Source organism: Perna viridis, chromosome 1, assembly GCF_037379345.1.
Source record: "Perna viridis isolate PV_CMFRI_1.1 ecotype Kerala chromosome 1, ASM3737934v1, whole genome shotgun sequence".
In the NCBI taxonomy this organism is placed as follows: domain Eukaryota; kingdom Metazoa; phylum Mollusca; class Bivalvia; order Mytilida; family Mytilidae; genus Perna; species Perna viridis.
Window position 1 is genome coordinate 23,797,873 of NC_142445.1, and position 17,734 is coordinate 23,815,606.

General features: G+C 33.6%; 2 protein-coding genes across 3 annotated transcripts in view; one reads left to right on the forward strand and one right to left on the reverse strand.

Moving 5' to 3' along the window:
- LOC148627863 (IgGFc-binding protein-like) overlaps nt 1–12,944 on the reverse strand; it is a 54,545-nt gene extending 41,601 nt beyond the window's left edge. For both annotated transcript variants that reach the window (XM_088580695.1, XM_088580687.1), the window contains exons 1-8: nt 12,844–12,944; nt 11,474–11,599; nt 10,180–10,232; nt 9,821–9,997; nt 3,028–3,237; nt 1,968–2,177; nt 1,392–1,601; nt 720–926 (exon numbers count right to left, since the gene is read on the reverse strand). In XM_088580695.1, the coding sequence (XP_088436821.1) occupies nt 720–926; nt 1,392–1,601; nt 1,968–2,177; nt 3,028–3,237; nt 9,821–9,997; nt 10,180–10,232; nt 11,474–11,599; nt 12,844–12,902 (1,252 nt within the window). In that variant the 5' untranslated portion in view covers nt 12,903–12,944. The remainder of the gene's footprint in view (nt 1–719; nt 927–1,391; nt 1,602–1,967; nt 2,178–3,027; nt 3,238–9,820; nt 9,998–10,179; nt 10,233–11,473; nt 11,600–12,843) is intronic.
- Nucleotides 12,945–13,644: 700 nt separating this feature from the next.
- Nucleotides 13,645–16,540, forward strand: LOC148627864 (piercer of microtubule wall 1 protein-like). Its single transcript, XM_088580705.1, has 4 exons — nt 13,645–13,759; nt 14,432–14,537; nt 15,314–15,447; nt 16,208–16,540. Exons 1-4 carry the CDS (start codon nt 13,742–13,744, stop codon nt 16,274–16,276), a joined length of 327 nt encoding a protein of 108 aa, XP_088436831.1. The 5' UTR covers nt 13,645–13,741; the 3' UTR covers nt 16,277–16,540.
- The last annotated feature ends 1,194 nt before the right edge of the window (nt 16,541–17,734 follow it).

The following is a 17,734-nucleotide window of genomic DNA, read 5'->3' on the forward strand; positions in this document are numbered from 1 at the left end:
ATCTAAGAGATGATGGACTAAACTTTTTAACCAATCAGAAAGCGCGTTACATCTGAAATTGAATCATACAGAAATGTCTTTATTTTTATTTCCATCAAAGAAAATAGCCATTTGTTATAACCTAAGTATCTATATCCAAAAGTAATGAAATTCAAATCCGATTGAGGGGGGAGTGCCGCCCATGAAAATTCATTTATTGGATAATTAAAAATGATTTTAACAAATGAAATAACAAGGTTTTGTTTTAATTTGTCTCTATATCTATTGGGAAAGCTTATATAAGTTGACTGAAGGTATTACTAATGGCATTTCGTGGTTTGCATTGTATTGGTATATACAATATGGTTGTTTTATGAACCTAAGTATATCGGAAAAGTGACAGAACTATTTAATTGTTTGAATTAATTCGGGTTTGCTTAAAATGTTCAATTGTTCCCTGCACTTTGTAAAATATTGATAATTAATTCCAGGATCTTTTCTTCTTTTTTTGGCTGAATATGTGCACTCGTTTAATGCCGTTGTTAAAAATTTAAGGATTCTAGTTTTACACATTGCATTATAGACCCTTTTGTGGTAAGTTGATGAGCATAACATACACTTCGGCGAGGTAGGGCTTGGGTAGAACAAAAGAAATTTCCTCGCGGAAGTGTATATTGAGCATGCTCTACGTATTCTCATCGACAAACCCACCGTTAGCACAAAAGGTTCTATTGAATTACCTGGACAATATTGTGTATTGCATGTTTTTGTTGATGACTGAGAACTGGTTCCAGGACAAGTTTTACCATTACACCCAGGTGAAGGGTTGTTACAGGACCTCGTCCGTTTAATAATTTGAACAGGGTTAGTTGATCCTTCCTTTCGACATAAAGCTGAACAACTACCAAAATTTTTCCACGAACTCCATGAGCTCCAACCACCGTCAACTGAAAGTATTGGAATATAATAACAATGATCAAGAAAATTTACTATCTTACTCTCATTGTCTTACCATTGGATTACATCAATTATATATACATGTACAATACTAGTAGTAGAAAATTTTTTCAGCAACTTTGAAGAAAGTTACTCTTTTAATATTTTAATAAGACTTTAGTCATCAGCTCCATCAAAACATAACTTAGTTTGTATTTCTCTGTTATCTTACAGAACTTACATATTTTCAGATTGTTAAAATAGCCCAATCGTGATCCGATTTTTTAAGACATAAAAAACACTGCTTCCAAACAACACAATTTTTTTCTTTTCATTAATGACTCATCTAATTTCAAATTGATATTGTAGAAAGATTCGATTCATGAAACGATAATCTGCTTTTTCATTTTGAAAAAAACTGTTGAGTAAGTCAAATTAAAGTACGGAAACAAATCACGAGCATTAAACACTCCGACCTGAACAGTAATTTGTATTGCAGGATCTTGAAGCTGTTCTGTAGCGGGACCCACTACAACTAGCACCCTGACATGCCGGAGATGGATTGTTACAATATCGATAGCGGCGTCTTGTTTGGTAAGGATTTAAGGAACTGCCACATGGTTTGCAAGCAGCGGTACAGGCTCCCCAGCTACCCCATGCTGCCCAACTACTCCATCCACCATTTACTGTGGTAAAATGAGAAATCTTATTTTTCTTTTATATGTATGTATATTTGTTTTGTTTTGTTTTTGGGTGTTTTTTTCACAATATATAAATCTGTTTATTCAATGTATCGGTATATACGATTGTGAATCCCTTAAACCAAGTCACTCGTTTGAATCCAGTATTTTCTTACATTCTGTATATGATAGCTAATGAGTTAAAATGATATGTTATGAGGTGGCTTTCTAATAGGAAATGCAAATACTAAACTGGATTAAGTCGTCATGTTGTATTCATAAGAAGTGACGAATTTAACAGAAAATATTTAACTTGGGAACAAAAGGCTACGATGTCCTATATGTACATGTGTAAATACAAAAGTTTCCAACCTTTACAATAAACATTGTTGCAATATCTTGAGTACTGGGAATACGAAGACCCACTACAAGATGAGCCGCCACAACCTGGTGAAGGTTTTGTACAACTTCTCAGTCTCTTTCTCGTCTGTCTCGGTATAATTGATGAACCACAAGTCCTACAAGACGCTGAACAGCTTCCCCACGATCCCCAGCTTGCCCATTCAGTCCAACCTCCGTTCACTAGAAGTTATTGATCAAATTTAAGTCATTAATTAATTCAATTTTTTTTATTAATATGTTCGTTGTTTTCCTTTTATGTTATGTGAAATATCAACACATGGCGAATTAGTGTCGGGTTAAAAAATGATTTTGACAATACAATAGGCTGAACAGATTGCACAGCCTTTCTGGTCGGACCAAAATGCACTCGGTTAATTAATTAATATGCAAACGCAAAAGCAAAAATTGCATTAAATAAAATACTAACTACTTCTCAGTTGTCGTAGAATGTTATCGAAAAAATGACTTATTAAAGCGAAATAATAAAAATTGCGCCCTCCACAACCAGGGGATGGATTATTACAATTTCTGTATTTGTATCGTCTTTTTCTAGGATATGAACTCGATCCACAAGTTCTACACGAAGCCGAACAACCACCCCAACTACTCCAGCCACTCCAGGAACCCCAATTTCCATTTACTGTAACGACGTATAAATGAACTTCTAAATAAATCATGACAATGAACAACAGAAATGCAGGATTTATTAGCATTTTTCTTGAAAAGCTGAAAGAAAGATTGCTGAGATTTTTACGACGAATACGACACCCTAATACGTAACAGAACTAATCATGGCAGAGCAATTTGAAGTGAGAGACAGAGGCGAAATGTTTACACATGATATTACGCATCAATATGAAGCTACATGCCAAATTTCATATAATCCCCATGAAGGTTTGCTGAGATATTTTCGACTAAAAATTTACTGTACAGACGTTCACTATGTACGAACAACAGTTAAACTGAATGCCAGCAACGCCTAAAAATTTAAAAAAAATCGATAATTAACCTAGTTAAGAAATTGATTTACCTTTACAAAAATGAGTGTTGCAATAGGCAGTTTTGTAATTCAATGATGATCCGCTGCAGCTAGTGCCATAACCGGTAGGACTTGGGCTACTGCAAGATCTACTCCTTTTATAGTAGTGATAAGGCAAGGAACTGGATCTACATTTCCTACATGAAGCTGAACATGAATTATAAACGCTCCAAGACGACCAAGAAGACCAACCTCCATTTCCTATAAATAAAAGCCAATAAGAGTCATTAAAGAATAATCAAGGGAACCAAGGTTATAGCGGTAATCAAAAGAATGCAATCCAGGGACAAAGACCAGGCGTGGAAAACAGACATACACAACATAAAACATAACGTAACTAAAATCATACATACAAAGTAACAAAAGCAAATGAGCAACTCGGACTCAACTAAAAACTGGGAGCATGGATCAGGTGCACCAGGGTAAGCGTCCTCTGCTTTTCTAGAAACACCCGCCGAGTTGCTCATAAAAAGTCAAGTCCGGGGTAGACAAACGAGGAAAGGAAAACTATGATCCGTTGAATAAATCGGTTTTCATGGTACAGATGGATACACCATAACGATCCACGAGTTCGTGATGACGACCATAAAACGTCTGTAGTGATGACTTCTATCTTGCAGCAACATGACCCTGTTCCAGAAGCCTATTTGTTAAAGTTCTAGCGCGATACAAAAAGTCTGCGTAGTTTCGGCAAGCTCTGGCATAACGTATGAGTTATGATATGAACACTCCATACGCAGGTGCTGATGGGATATTGCCACAGATGAAAGGAAAGTTGACAATTCTGAATGAAAAGTCATCACGTTTGTCGTAAAGTTTGGTCAATAATTTTCCTTTACCATCGATTTCTAAGTATAGGTCAAGATATGAGGCTGACCTTACAGTGTCTGTAGTATCCTTCATTTCAAGTTCTTTGGGGTAGATACGATGTATCAAATTCCCGAAATTAGGATTGTTTAATGATAATACGTCATCTATATAGCGGAAACTGAGATCAAAGGATCTAGCCAAACGATATTCTTTCAGCTATAAATCAGATATAAAGTCAGCCTCATACGAGTGAAGGAATAGGTCAGCAAGTAAAGGAGCACAATTTGTTCCCATTGGAATGCCGACCGTTTGTTGAAAAACACGTCCACCACACTAGACAAATATGTTGTCGATTAAAAATTCCAGCATTTTGTAAACATCTTCCTCTGTATATTTGGAAGATGATTTGGAACTATTTCTTACAAAGTGTGAAGAATCTCTACCAAGAACTATATATTTGTATCTAGGTGTACCATCTTTTTTTGAAAAACAACGATGTATAATGTTTTTAAGTCGGAATTTTAACTGAGTATGGGGAATAGAAGTATACAGTGTTGAAAAATCATAGGTTTTAATGTTATTGACGTTGCGTACGTTGTTGGTGTCACATTCGATTGAATCGGGGCTGGTTACGAAAACCGAAATATTACTGTTAGAATGTGGAGTTATCAAAGGGAGTATAGATATTAAAATGTTCGAAAATGTTTGCTGTTTTAGAATTACACTCAGAAATCTTTGAAGGGTCCCGTTAAATTTTGAAGGAAAGCATTATTTGAGCACAAGAACGTCCATTTTCATATGTGGACAGGTAACATTAAGAAATGCTTGCTTCCCATTTCACCAATACATCTAAGTTGTTTCTTGGCGTATTTTGATAAAACCAACAGTTTGTATTGCTGTCGCATTTTTTCAGGACGTAATGATAAGATTAAAGCGTATTACAATATCACAAATGTGGACATTGTAAAAATGGAAAGAAACCGATTTGAAGACAAAACTTTAGACATTTTTTTTTAAAGTTATGCGGACAGCTTTTTTAAATCAGGACTTTTATTAACTATATTGACAATTTATTACATAACCCCAATGAATATATATATAAAATGTTCAATCAATCTTTTTGTTAAAAGCCTTTTTGTCCGTATTTCAATTATGTCACAAATCTTAAATTTTCCGACGTTGGCCATTGGCTACTTTCTTGCTTACCGTTGTTAAATAGAACAACGAATAGTATTTTTACCAAAGTTTATTCGCGCTTAAAGGATTGTATAAATATGCAGAATATCGTGTTTATTCTAAAAAATAATGAGTTTTATTGTCTAATAGTTAATAAATACGCATGTATGTTGTGATGTCACGTTGTCTTTTTCCCGACGTTTTCTTCACGTTGCGTGCTACCCAGTCTTCATCAAAAGCTTTTTTCGTTAGCTTTGAGTTAACTTATAACTGTGAAATTTTACATGTATATATGCTGCATATAGTATATTCTAAAACTAATGGTACTTGGTTGAACAAGTATCTAAGAGCAGCATTTTGTCTGTGTTTAACCAAAATGTCACACCATCTAAAATTTGTATATTTTATTTATTCACGCGTACACCATGAGGAATTCGAACGAATTGCTCAAAAAGGCAAATGGTGTTAAAAAGTATTGAAAAGTTACGATACTACATTAAATTATTACGACTGTGGACGTAATGTATAAAAAAATACGATTTTAGCGAATCTGATAAAATAATGAAAGAAATGTTAAAAAGAAAACAGGAAAAAGACCCCCCCCCCTTTCGCGCGCACTCCTGTCTGTTCATATGCAATGATGTCCTGGTGAAATCGGGGTCAGCGTGCCTGCATCAAAGTATTTTGAAATATGTAGACACGCGCTTGCACATTCGCTAGTGAGATATTGTAAAATCAACGTATTCATGATCGTCTAATTACCTCTACAATTATTTTAGCTATAAGATATAATAAGCTGTACAAATATTGCAAAAATATTTTTTTTTGAATATTTTTTTTCAAATCGGACGAAAAAACAAAAAAAAAAGATTTATTCTGGTGTGGCCTTTTTGACCCCTTATAACTCGAAAACCGCAAGAGATATCCGAAATCTGATTGAAAAATGCAGGCAGGATTATTACTAAGGAATCCAATGAAGAATCCAATGAAATAAAAAAAACTCAAAATCGGACCCAAAAAAAAGTTATGACAATGATTTTAGGCGTTGTCCAACTTTGACCTCCTATAACTTGAAAAGGTCCAAAACACGTAACAGCTGCTGTACATTTGTTTAGCCGAATTAAAAAGAAAACATCAAAAATAGAATATTTAAAATCGAAAAAAAAACAATCTAGATGGGTTTTAATAAAATACGTATTTTTACCCTTTTTGGCCCCCTTTTCTAAAGCGGCAGCGGCAGCAAAGTCCAAATTAAACAGGAATCTTCTTAGTTGTTGGTAAAATCATATCAACATTTCAGAACAATTCGTCAACCACAACCACGACACGGACGACGACTGCGCCATAACATTATACGACCGCAATTTTTTTTTCGACGTATAATAAAAACGGGAGATTTCGCACTCAAATTCTCTCAAAGAGGGAGATTTGTCAAGGTTTCTGTTTTCTCGAAATGTTTAGCAACAGATCTCATAAAATTACGAAACGAGTACATGTATTCGGAAATATCAACATTCATTTACATTAGAGATATAAGACCAAAGACTCACTTTATACGCTTTCACAATATGATTTCCGGGGGAGGGGGTGGTTGCTACTGACTTTTGTGCTTGTAGGTTTGTAAGCTTTCTGTTTTAATGAGGGTGTTTTACGTTTTTTTAGCGCATCACAAATTTGTTTTCATAATTCCTAACATTTTTCTCATGGGATCAAATTTCCTTCAAATCATTTTTGAATGGTTGATGCCGAACTATTTACCATATCAGAATGTAATCTGACCATTTCAATTGACCAAAACGTACGAAAAATCAATATCGAATATGATAATTAAATAATAAAACATGTGGTGTGTGTTATTTTATGTAAAAAATAAATAAGCACACTTTTTACATGTAACAATTATAGAACGATGTACGTCGCAATACAAAAAAGACGTCAAATTTTGCCGCTTTCGACGTTACCAAAAATGACACCAACATCGTACGCTACGTCTATTATATTCAGATTATAGTCTTGAACTGATTGTCTCCAAAAGATCTTTCGATTTTTTCAGGGTCCACATTGAATTAATACCACTACGGCAGTAACAAGTGTTGTGGTAGGATTGCAGACCCTCTTTGACAGTTGTGAGTATAGAAGTTAATTGTTTTGAAAGAGGTTTGGTGGTACATTTTGCAGATCCAGATGTGAAACGTTGTTTGTATGGATTCTTGTGGAGTTTAGGAATCCAGTACATAGACAGTAAATCACAATCATCGTCCTTGGTAGAGAGACCAAAAGAGGATAGCACAGACGGTTATGGTTTTCCACAATCTCATCTTTGGAGAGTGTGGTAGCAGTATAGGTCTTATCACTGCTTATATTTTCTACGTCTACCTCTGATAATAAACATTTGATGTAAAACGTTTTGCAGACAAAATCAATGTTGTTTTGGGCTTTGTCTGCTGGTACGACAACATATTTGTCATGTATAGTAGACAATGTTTTCCTACATCGGGGTCTTGGAAAACTGATGTAGCTTTGGCACTCATTGACCTACTTAAAACTTTCATTCGTTTCAAAATTAAAGACCTCACGGCCTTTAACCACCCTGACAGAGAATCAATGTCTTCTTGTTCTCGTTTTATTCATTTTCTAGCATAGTCCTCGACGGCATCCATAAGAACTTTAAAATTATAATTCCAATTTATGGAGCGTGGTTCACTGTACTTGGGACCTTTAGCAGAGATTCGTTTTCGATGGTGGTTAAATCTCCCGTAACGACGTGACCAGAAGGACCATATTTGAATGGAGAGGTTTTGCAAGAACAGTCAGATGGTTTATAGCCTTGAAGTCCTCTATCTCGAGGTTCTGCAATAGCCATTTATAATTGAAAATTTTGGATGCAATGGGTGAAGTATAGGACTATGAAATAATTGGTATGGATTTGTCTTTGAAATATGGAGGATTTTTGTTGGTGACGTTTTTTGTGATGGAGGATGTTAGCCAAATTAATTGCATCTATACTTTTGTTGACAAACGGTAGTGGAAGAAATGATCGTTTTTCTTCATCTTGACTTTTCACACAAACTGGTTTAAAGAGTCTGTTGAAACCAATATCCAAAATGATGGCAACAAGTCTGTATAATGATGAGGTGGGGTCAGAAACAGGAGTGTCAGGACTTGTTTTGTAAAGGGAGTGTAGTAGAGTGAGAGGTGTAGAATAAAATTTGGTTCTAATGTGATGAAGAGGTTTTTGTATGAAAGGAAGGAGACCATTTATGGAGACATCATGTAACTTAGGTGACGTACAGTGGCGATGGCCATGACTTCTTTCCCGTCTTGGATTTTTGTCAAATAAATTCATCACATTTATGTTATTGTTATATTGGCTTGAAATGTTTCCTATACTTTTGATGTTGTCATTGCATCCGTAAGGTATTGCAGTACCTAGTCTGCGTATCCAGTGCTCCTCTCTTTCACTACGATAGTTTTTTTTTCTTAGAATGGGACTGTTCGTAGGATGGAAATTTTTTTCTAAAATACGAACTTTCATAGAGAGGATTGAATGATCTTGTTGATTAAAGTGTTGATAAACTGTCGGGAATTTGGTGGTGTTAATTCCCGAACGATGACCGCACATTCTTTTGTTTAATCGTTCTTGCGTTTCTCCGGCATATACTAAACCACATAAGTTGCATTCTAATCCATATATTAAGTTTGTTAATTTGCAACTTAAGTCATCGTGACTTCTTGTATGGAAGGTTTGTTTGTAAGGGAACTGGAGAAGTAAGAGTCGGTTATAAGAATGTTGCATGTTTAGCATTTTTAATTCCACATTTTGATATGGTACAATGCGGTTCGTCATCGTTGTAGTCAAATATATTATTTAAAGTGATGGAACATGGTTTGATAATTTTGAAATAGTCAGAATATATGGTCTGCAGACTGAACGTGTGATTGGGTACTTTTCGTTGAATTGGTCGGGGCACTTTCCATACCAGATATGAGTGTGCTAAGATTCCCATCTGGGGACACCGCATTCTTACAAGACAACAGAGTGTCCGATCTGCTGTCAGGTTCGGACCTTTTTATACCTGGCCACGTCCGAACCAGTTTTTCTTTCATTCCTCTTGTTAAAACCATTAATTTCTAAAATTGTATTACTGGGTTGATGATATCCTCGGGACAAATCCATCAGCAGAGGTATCGACCGAGTGGTGTGAGAGAGTAATCAAGGGAACCAAGGTTATAGCGGTAATTAAAAAAATAAATCAGCTTACTTGGACCTTTCTGAACTAAATATGAATCAATCTTAAATAAGTGACTGAAATAAAATAAAATTAAAGTCTTGCATATTTCGTTGTATTTTCTTTCTTTTTTATATTGTCAATTTCTATAAAAAAAATAAATATTACTACTATATCATGTTCATAAATGTAGTATGTTACATATATTACTGTTCTTTAGCATGTTTCTAATTACTACATCGTTTGTATTCATGCCGTAAGCATTTATTGTAAATGAATTTATGTGCGGTTACAGAGTATGAATTTTGGTAAGCATATATGAATGTAGTAAATCGGTTTCGTGGCAAATGTTTAAGGCGAGCTCAGTGATTTAGTAGTTATCGACCATGCTTGGACGCACGTATTTGCTTTAAAATGAAGGAAAGATTAGCACATAAATATTTTATGTTCGTTTGAACACAGTGAATTAAAAACATAAATGTGTTTTCGCTAATAAATATTGTCTATTTTCTTAGATTTTGATGCAGTAAGAATATAACTGATATAAATCCATGAAAATGAATACTTACGACATAACTGGCCATATGATTGAGAACCTCTCCTTCCTTTGCTCCCACAGTAACAACAGTTAGTGCTAGAGTATCCACACGTTCTGTATCTGTTTTTGTTCTGGTAGCCATATGAATAAGAACTTGAACAACTGCCATAACTAGTCCATGATCCCCAGCTACTCCATCCGTAGTAGTCTGAAATGAACAACGGATTTATGCTATTTGTACTTACATTTGTTACATTGCTATATGTTGCACTGGTGTCTCTACCAACTATGATCTTAAAAACAAACGTTGATTAAAAAACGAGTTCGCGATAAAGAGACACACATGTCTACTTTAAGATTTTGTTGAAATAAAACACAAAGAATACTTACTAGGACATTTGTTATATCTGTTGCAGGTTGATAATACTTGCTTTGACGCATACCTATAGTAAAAAAGAATTAGTGTCATGCTTTTATACTAGCCAGTGTTCATACAGTCCTCGATGAAGAGTCAATGTTCACGATTTTCTACCAAAATATTGTATATAGATATAGTTAACAAGTCTATAATCTAATATAAACCTGGTTAACCTCCATATTGATTTCGAAATCTTAAATAAGAGGCGCATAATGGGAGTATGTAAAAGATTCATTCACTTACATTCAGTGGTGTAGAAGTAACGGATAAGATATGCCCCCCTCCCAAAAAATGTTCCCATATTCACAAATGACAAAGTCCATGTTTTGATATGTGAAACCCCAAATTGATTCGGATCAATATATAAAATAGCAGTTGCACAATGGGAACATATAATAATAATTCATGAAAGTTTTGATCTTCCAATTTCATTCAGTGGTATAGGGAGGGTAGCGAATAAGAGATGAGTCCCCATGTATAACGGAAGGTAGGGAAGAAGTCCAGACGTAAGGACGGACACCCCTCTCACTATCTATCCCCCAATTTGCTAGTGGGGATATAATAAATACGTTTTACTTTGGTTTGAAGGAACGGAAGTCGTGACAAAAACAGCACAAATACAACATTCTTGCTTTAATTTCACATGACAACAGGAAATTTGAATAAACGTTCATATATCGTTGCTTTCTTTAAAAATAATTCACGGAAACTTTGGGCAGGCGGTTATTTCACCTCGAGCCTAGGGAAGTTTCGGGAAAAATTACAAGAATTGGGAAATCAGTTGTCATATATTGCATTCAGCTGAGATGAAAGTTGAACAAAAAAACAGGGGTGTATACAAACCGAAAGCTTTATTTTATTGCGATGTCCTACACTTAATAGCATGCAGTGCTTAAATTAAATAAAGGGTTCTGTTGATTGGTCAAAGGGGCGCTCCATGCAGTGATTTCGTGTGTTTTTCGCATAATGGATGCCCCCCCTCCCCGACCGGATCCGCCTATTAATTAATATACATCAATATCAGTGACTAAGTGGTTTTATCACTCTTCCATAGACGTACCTCCAAGACAGTTAAAGAGGGGAAACGCTCCCAGAACCACATGGAGTCTGGGAGTAGGCCAAACACCGGTTAGTTCTACTAACCCACTAACATTGACCGTGAGATACCTGTATTGTTATTCAAGGTCACGATTCAAAACCCCAATCATCAAGTGATCAAGTGGTTTTAGTTTATTTTGGTCGATTAATAAGAGAATAATTACTTACCCATTTACTTGATTGGAACATCTTCGACCCCACCACCAACCACTGCAAGAATTGCTGTACGTCGCATAACTCGAAGTCTTGTAACAAGTGTATCGTGTGGTGTAGTATTTTGAACATACCGCATCACTGAAACGTTAAATTTCTTTTGGTCATCTGCCAGTGAATTACAACGTGCCATCCCTTCCCATATAGCGTAAGGCATCCACGTGAACAATTTGAAAATGTGAATGTAGTTGCAGCTTATCGTTATTGTGTATGTATGTAATCCGGTAAATCATAACTAGATTATGATAATATGATCAATAATATGCAAAATACATGTAATACTATCATGACTATAGGGTTATTGCATCAATAATGGGGAATATTATTCCGAGTAGAATTTTATATTGCACAAGTTTACGACTGCAATATACATTCTTCGAGGGATAATTTTCCACGGGATAACCCTTTTATTGTATAGCAATATAATTTAGTATTGTTTAAAATAAACTTTTGTCTCGGATAATGTGGAAATGTAATACACGCTGGCGTTGCATTGCTTTCTATGGGGAAATTATATTGCTATACAATAAATGTTCATATTCATAAATACATTCATGATATCATTTTTATTTATTAAAAAAAGAGGGATGAAAGAATGTATATTCAGAAAAGATTTTTTTTAGAGATAATCTAGCTGTTGATACATTACGTGATCTTGAGTGGATTGTTGGGCCTAAGTTCTTTTTTATAATAGGAATTTTCAATAGTATAACATAAAAGAACCTTGCGTTGTGTTCAAGATCTCCAAATGATCAACATGCATTTATCGTAAACCCTTCTGTTCTATGAAACTTTGAAAGATTCAACTTATTCGATATAATTTTAAAAAGGGAATAACTGCCGATTTTTTAGTGCCTGTAACAATGAATTAAGTAAAAGTTAAACATTCACAGCGCATTTGAATTCAAAATTTCTACTTTTTTATAGACCGAAATTCTGTTTTTAAAAAAGTATTTGTATGTTCCTACTACATGTACGCTCCCCCCGTTTTTTTTTTTACAATATTCATGAATAACACGAGGTTTAAAATATTTCTACTTCTTCGAACGGACAAGGAATATTTGATATGTATACATATATATGTTAAAGAAAAGAAGTGAGCGTGTTAACCACAGCACGGTTGGGTTTTATATGATTTAAACTTTTAACCAAATGAATAGTTCGTTAAAGCCTTAATCTGTAGATAACATATATTATGTTTTCTATCCCATTCAAATGCCCTTTGTAATTTGTCATTTTTTCAATTGTTTATTTGATATTTAGTTGTCATGAATTATAGTTCTTCTTTTTGGTTAACTTTTTTAGCTTTGTATTAAAGTACTCACCATGATTTGAGAAATACGAAAAATAGCGCTAAACACGTTAGCTGTAACCACAGCCGCATGTTGGCACCTAGTCTGTGCAATGCCGTCTGGTCTGGTATTGATCGTTGAAACTTGATTTTTTTAACCAAAGTGACAGCTTGACAGTGTCGAATTACCTTATTAAAACTTCCTTTTTATTCATTTGGTCTTATTGATGTAAAACTCTAACATGCAGTTAAAAGACAATAAAGCAATTCACATATGGAGAAAAAATATATCTTGGTGAAACATTTTCAGGAAATCCTTTTCAGTTATATTTTAAAACTTTTGTTTAGTTATACAGTATATATTGATTTTTTATTTGAAAAAAAAAAAGAGTTGAAAATATTTTCACTTCGGTTCAATTCCATAAAAAAATATTTCAAATAACCATCTGGTGGCAAATTATACCGTGATTTTGTAGTTAATTTGTTGTTGTTGCTTTCATTTTCTTGTTCATTGATTGTACATTTTCATCACTCGGTAATAATCAACTAAGCCTAAACGAATACATTTGGACATGTGTGTGTGTGTGTGTGTGTGTGTGTGTGTGTGTGTGTGTGTTATTTTTGCAAATACCGCCCCTATAAATGCAGAAATCTTAATCTCCATTTTTAGACTCTGAAATGCGGATCACTTTGCATCATCGTTTTTTTCATCTCTTTATGGGCCTTGTAATTTGGAAATATAAATATTCTATTGAATTTAATTGATGAACAATGTATCGCTGTGCTAAGGGGCGATTTAATATTGGGATGAAATGTCCCTCTAATCTGTCAGCCGGAACCGGATATCAATTCAGACGTTGGCAACGGCCATAACAACATAAGTATTTGATAACTGTCTAAATAATATTAGTCGAAGCTGTTAATATAGAGACATGGCGGACACACAGCAGGTAGTTATCATTGCTTAGCATAAATATCATAATTGAGATGAGAGTTAAATGAATTCTCGAATATTGCTCAGTGAATGGAACAGTTTTCTGTTTGCATAGGATACTCCAAATTCAATAATGACATTAATGTTATTGAATATGCTGATGATTAATGAATTAGGTAACTGTACAGTTAACAAATTGGGTAACCATGGCTATTTCTATATTTTCTGAATAAACTTTACATTTTTTAGTTATTTATTGTGGACTTTCTAAGAATTATTCTGAAATTTGAAATTTCTACCATATGTAACATACAAAATAGACCTATTTACACTGCCACTGGTGGACGTTATTGACAGAAGTTATATATTTTCTCATTGTTTTCTTACTGAAACTTCCATGATTTCAAATATAGGACCTACTGATCAACTATGTTGTAAAACATATTGAGAAAACAATTATTTGAAGTTTGTTCCCAATTTTATTCTCAGCGTGACCAAATTTGGTATTTATTACATGTACCATACTCAGTACTGTCATAGATTGTTAGTTTAAAAAAAACTAATGTCTAACTTATATCTAATTTTGATTTCTAGTAGTACTTAGCCTATTAAATACATGTAACCATGATTCATTGTGCATCTCAGAATGTGTTCGTAAAAGTATGTTTTATATCCAAATTTAATGCAGGTCCAAGAAGAGGTTAAAATGACATCAGGAGGAATTCCAGAAGGAGCAAAAACTTCTGAATTTTACAGAACAGATGAACAGTTACCACAAAGATTTGACAATCCAGGTAATGAATTAGTTTTATTTCTACCTTCATCTTTTGAGTTTTATTCAGTGAAAATGAAAAGGAGCATTTGAATATTTCTTAAGAAACAAGATTCAATTTTTTTTTAAATGTAAACTTTACTTGAGTTAACTATTCATACAGTGTTTTTATTTTGATCTAGTCTTATTGTTGGGTCTATTACTAAGCAAAACAATGTCAGTATTTACTACAGAGTATGTTATCTTCATTGAATAATTCATTTTTCTAACTGTATATCATCAGCAAGTGTACTAATTGACCAGACATATTTTCAATTCAATGAGTAGTTGTAACAACATAAGAATTTAACCCAAATTCCTGGCTTAATTTATTAATAAGCTTGTTTGGTTAATTAAGAGAAGTAATTACATTATATAATTAATTATTAATTGTAAATGATCACTGTGGGTTAAGCAAATACAAACATATTCAGGGATAAAAATTAGCAGTTGCCTAGTAGCCGATGGATACTAGATTTTGAGCTGGGCTACCAAACATTTGGATAAAATTTAGTGGAACATATAGAAAATATTAAACAAAAATATGGTCAGCTTGTATTTTCTAATCTTTACCCCTGCATATACATTCACATACAAAAAAATCAAAGAAAATCTGTACAACATGTATAGTGCTTTGCTTGATGTGTGATATAGTTAAAAAATATTCCCTTTGATGATTCTGATGCTTTTTAAGATATTGTTTCTTTAGAAGTAAGCCAGTTATTCATAGATTAATATGCAATTTATTTAATTTACTAGGATGGTTCCAAGGGTATGGAAACAAGCAACAACACCCAATGTACAGAACTAGTGGTCAGACATACGGCTCACGAACACCAACTGTTCATAATATGCCTACAAGTTTCCATGGAAGATCACAAAAATTTTCAAACGTATGTTATAAATTACAACAGTTATTTAAATGCATTGCTAAGTTTATACAAATATGTACTTAATTTACCTCAAAGAATTAGCTGGACTTCAGTTTTTCTTACGTTTTTTGTTGCTGTCGTGAACCTTTTCTTGCATAGGAGAAATTTCCACTATTTTGCAAACCCTTTTTGTTGAAAACTTTCATGATTTTATTGTGCTACTTTAAGTTTGGCCAAATGAATTTAATTAGGAGATTTTCATCCCCTCCTGCCTCTCAAAAAATGGCAAAAATAAAAAAAAATTGGGACAGGAATTTCAAAATCAGGGTTTTCTAGTTTTGAGATACTATAACACATATCTTTCATTTCTTGGTGACTTAAAAAATGTTTCTTCTCTGAAACTGATGTGGCTATGGATTTAGAACATATCCATGCCTAAAATTAAGCTAGCAAATATGTGGTAAGAAATAAAAAATAAAGTCCTCCCACCCGCCCTATATTTTTTGTGACAGTTGGATGAGAATCTACCATTTAAGTTTACTTGCCCATGTAATCCAAATTTTTTACAGGATTCTCTTTTCTTCGCATGATAGGAAAGGCAGTTCAAAATTTTTACAATAGAAATAATTTGAAAGGGATCTAATCTATGAATAATATCATTAATAAACATCAACAATAATGTCATTTTGTGTGGAATTTTGACAGCATCTTCAACAAAGTTCAATAGTAATTGGTAATGATTCCCAATATTAAAATGTGTTTTTGACTTTTTTGTTTTCAGCATTTGGGAAAATGCGGAATGTACAGAAACCACTCATTGAACACTGGATCAGACAAAAGCATTGTATAAGGATGAACACTATAGAAAATTTTCATTTAAGTTTTGTGCCTCTAGTGTGTAAACGCCTGTAAGAGAGTGGGAGTCTGATAGTTAATGTATGTTAGAGAAGTATGAGTGCACATCTTCTTTCTACTGTTTGAGTTTGTTTTAATAAGTTTGTCCATGTATTCTGTCCATAAAAAAATATAAGAAGAGGAATTTTAAGTTCATGATGTGTAAAGTTATTTTAAGCTATTACTTTTATGAATTCAAATAAAAATTGAAACAGTCCTATTTTTGTGTTTGATAAGTTACTTTATGCTAAACATTGCAATGCATACAGATTGTACTGTTCTTTGTCTCAAATACATTATTTTTCAAAATGTGGCTTTCATCATTAGACCATCATAAAAAAATTCCTAGATTCTCATCCAATTTTATTTTTAAAATTAGGGGTGGGTTGGTGGGGGAATTTTGATCAATTTAAGTAAAAAATGCTGTCAATTTGAAAGATATTTACCTAAATTGGGGAAAAAAATCAAAAGAAAAATTCCGGGAGTGCGAAAAAATTGGGACTGGAGAGGATGAGAATCTAGATTATATAGATAGCAGTGTTTTATCGAATATTCCCAGTGTAATAAAATTCGATAATTCATGCTGTGAAATAAATTTGATAATTTCACTCTTGTACTTTCTCCCACCAAAACATCACAACTTCGATATCAATCCGCCAATCACAGAATTTAAAATTCATGTTGGAATATTAATAAATTATGAAGAAAATCTATATAATAAATACAATAATCAATTGTTTGTCATGAATAACCAAAAATTGATCACTTGTGCCAAGAACGCTTGAGGATTTAACTTGTGCGCAAAACAAGTTCCGCACTTGTTAAATCTAGGCGTTCTTTGGCACTTGTGATATTTTGGTTATTCACTCTTTCCAATTAATTATCCTATCAATACTTTTTTATTTTGGCCTTAGGTAAAACAATAAGTTCCGATAGCATTATCCACTTTTTGAAGATGTTTATAAGTGTAAACTGCCGCAAACCACTGTTCCGCTGCAAGGTCTTTTCATATAATCTGTTCAAAATTCAGAAACATTATCAGGGGCTGCTCTGGCCTATATATTTTATATCATAATGAATTCTACATGCTTATATCAAATTTCAACACACCAAAAAGTTCATATAGAAGAATTAAAACATTTTCAGACTTTAAATAATGGATGTACTGCCACACATCCATTCATGTTGAAAATGAAACTTTTTCCTGTTCTAATCATGTAAAAGGTGAAGACTGTCGAGTTAAGTATTTGATCGTCATTGCTAATTAACATGAAAAGGTAATTCCAAATTGATATGGAATAGACACAATCTTTAGGAAAACTAGGTGTTGCACTCTTTCAAATGGAAGGGATGAAAAAAACAGATCCTTTTACTACTTGAACATAGCTGCTTAAAGAAAGAATAAAACTCACAT

What these genes read in the sequence shown, in the direction of transcription:
- LOC148627864 (XM_088580705.1), top strand. An exon ending in ACAAAGATTTGACAATCCAG is followed by an intron (nt 14,538 to 15,313) that starts GTAATGAATTAG and finishes TTAATTTACTAG; the next exon opens with GATGGTTCCAAGGGTATGGA. An exon ending in GATCACAAAAATTTTCAAAC is followed by an intron (nt 15,448 to 16,207) that starts GTATGTTATAAA and finishes TTTTGTTTTCAG; the next exon opens with CATTTGGGAAAATGCGGAAT.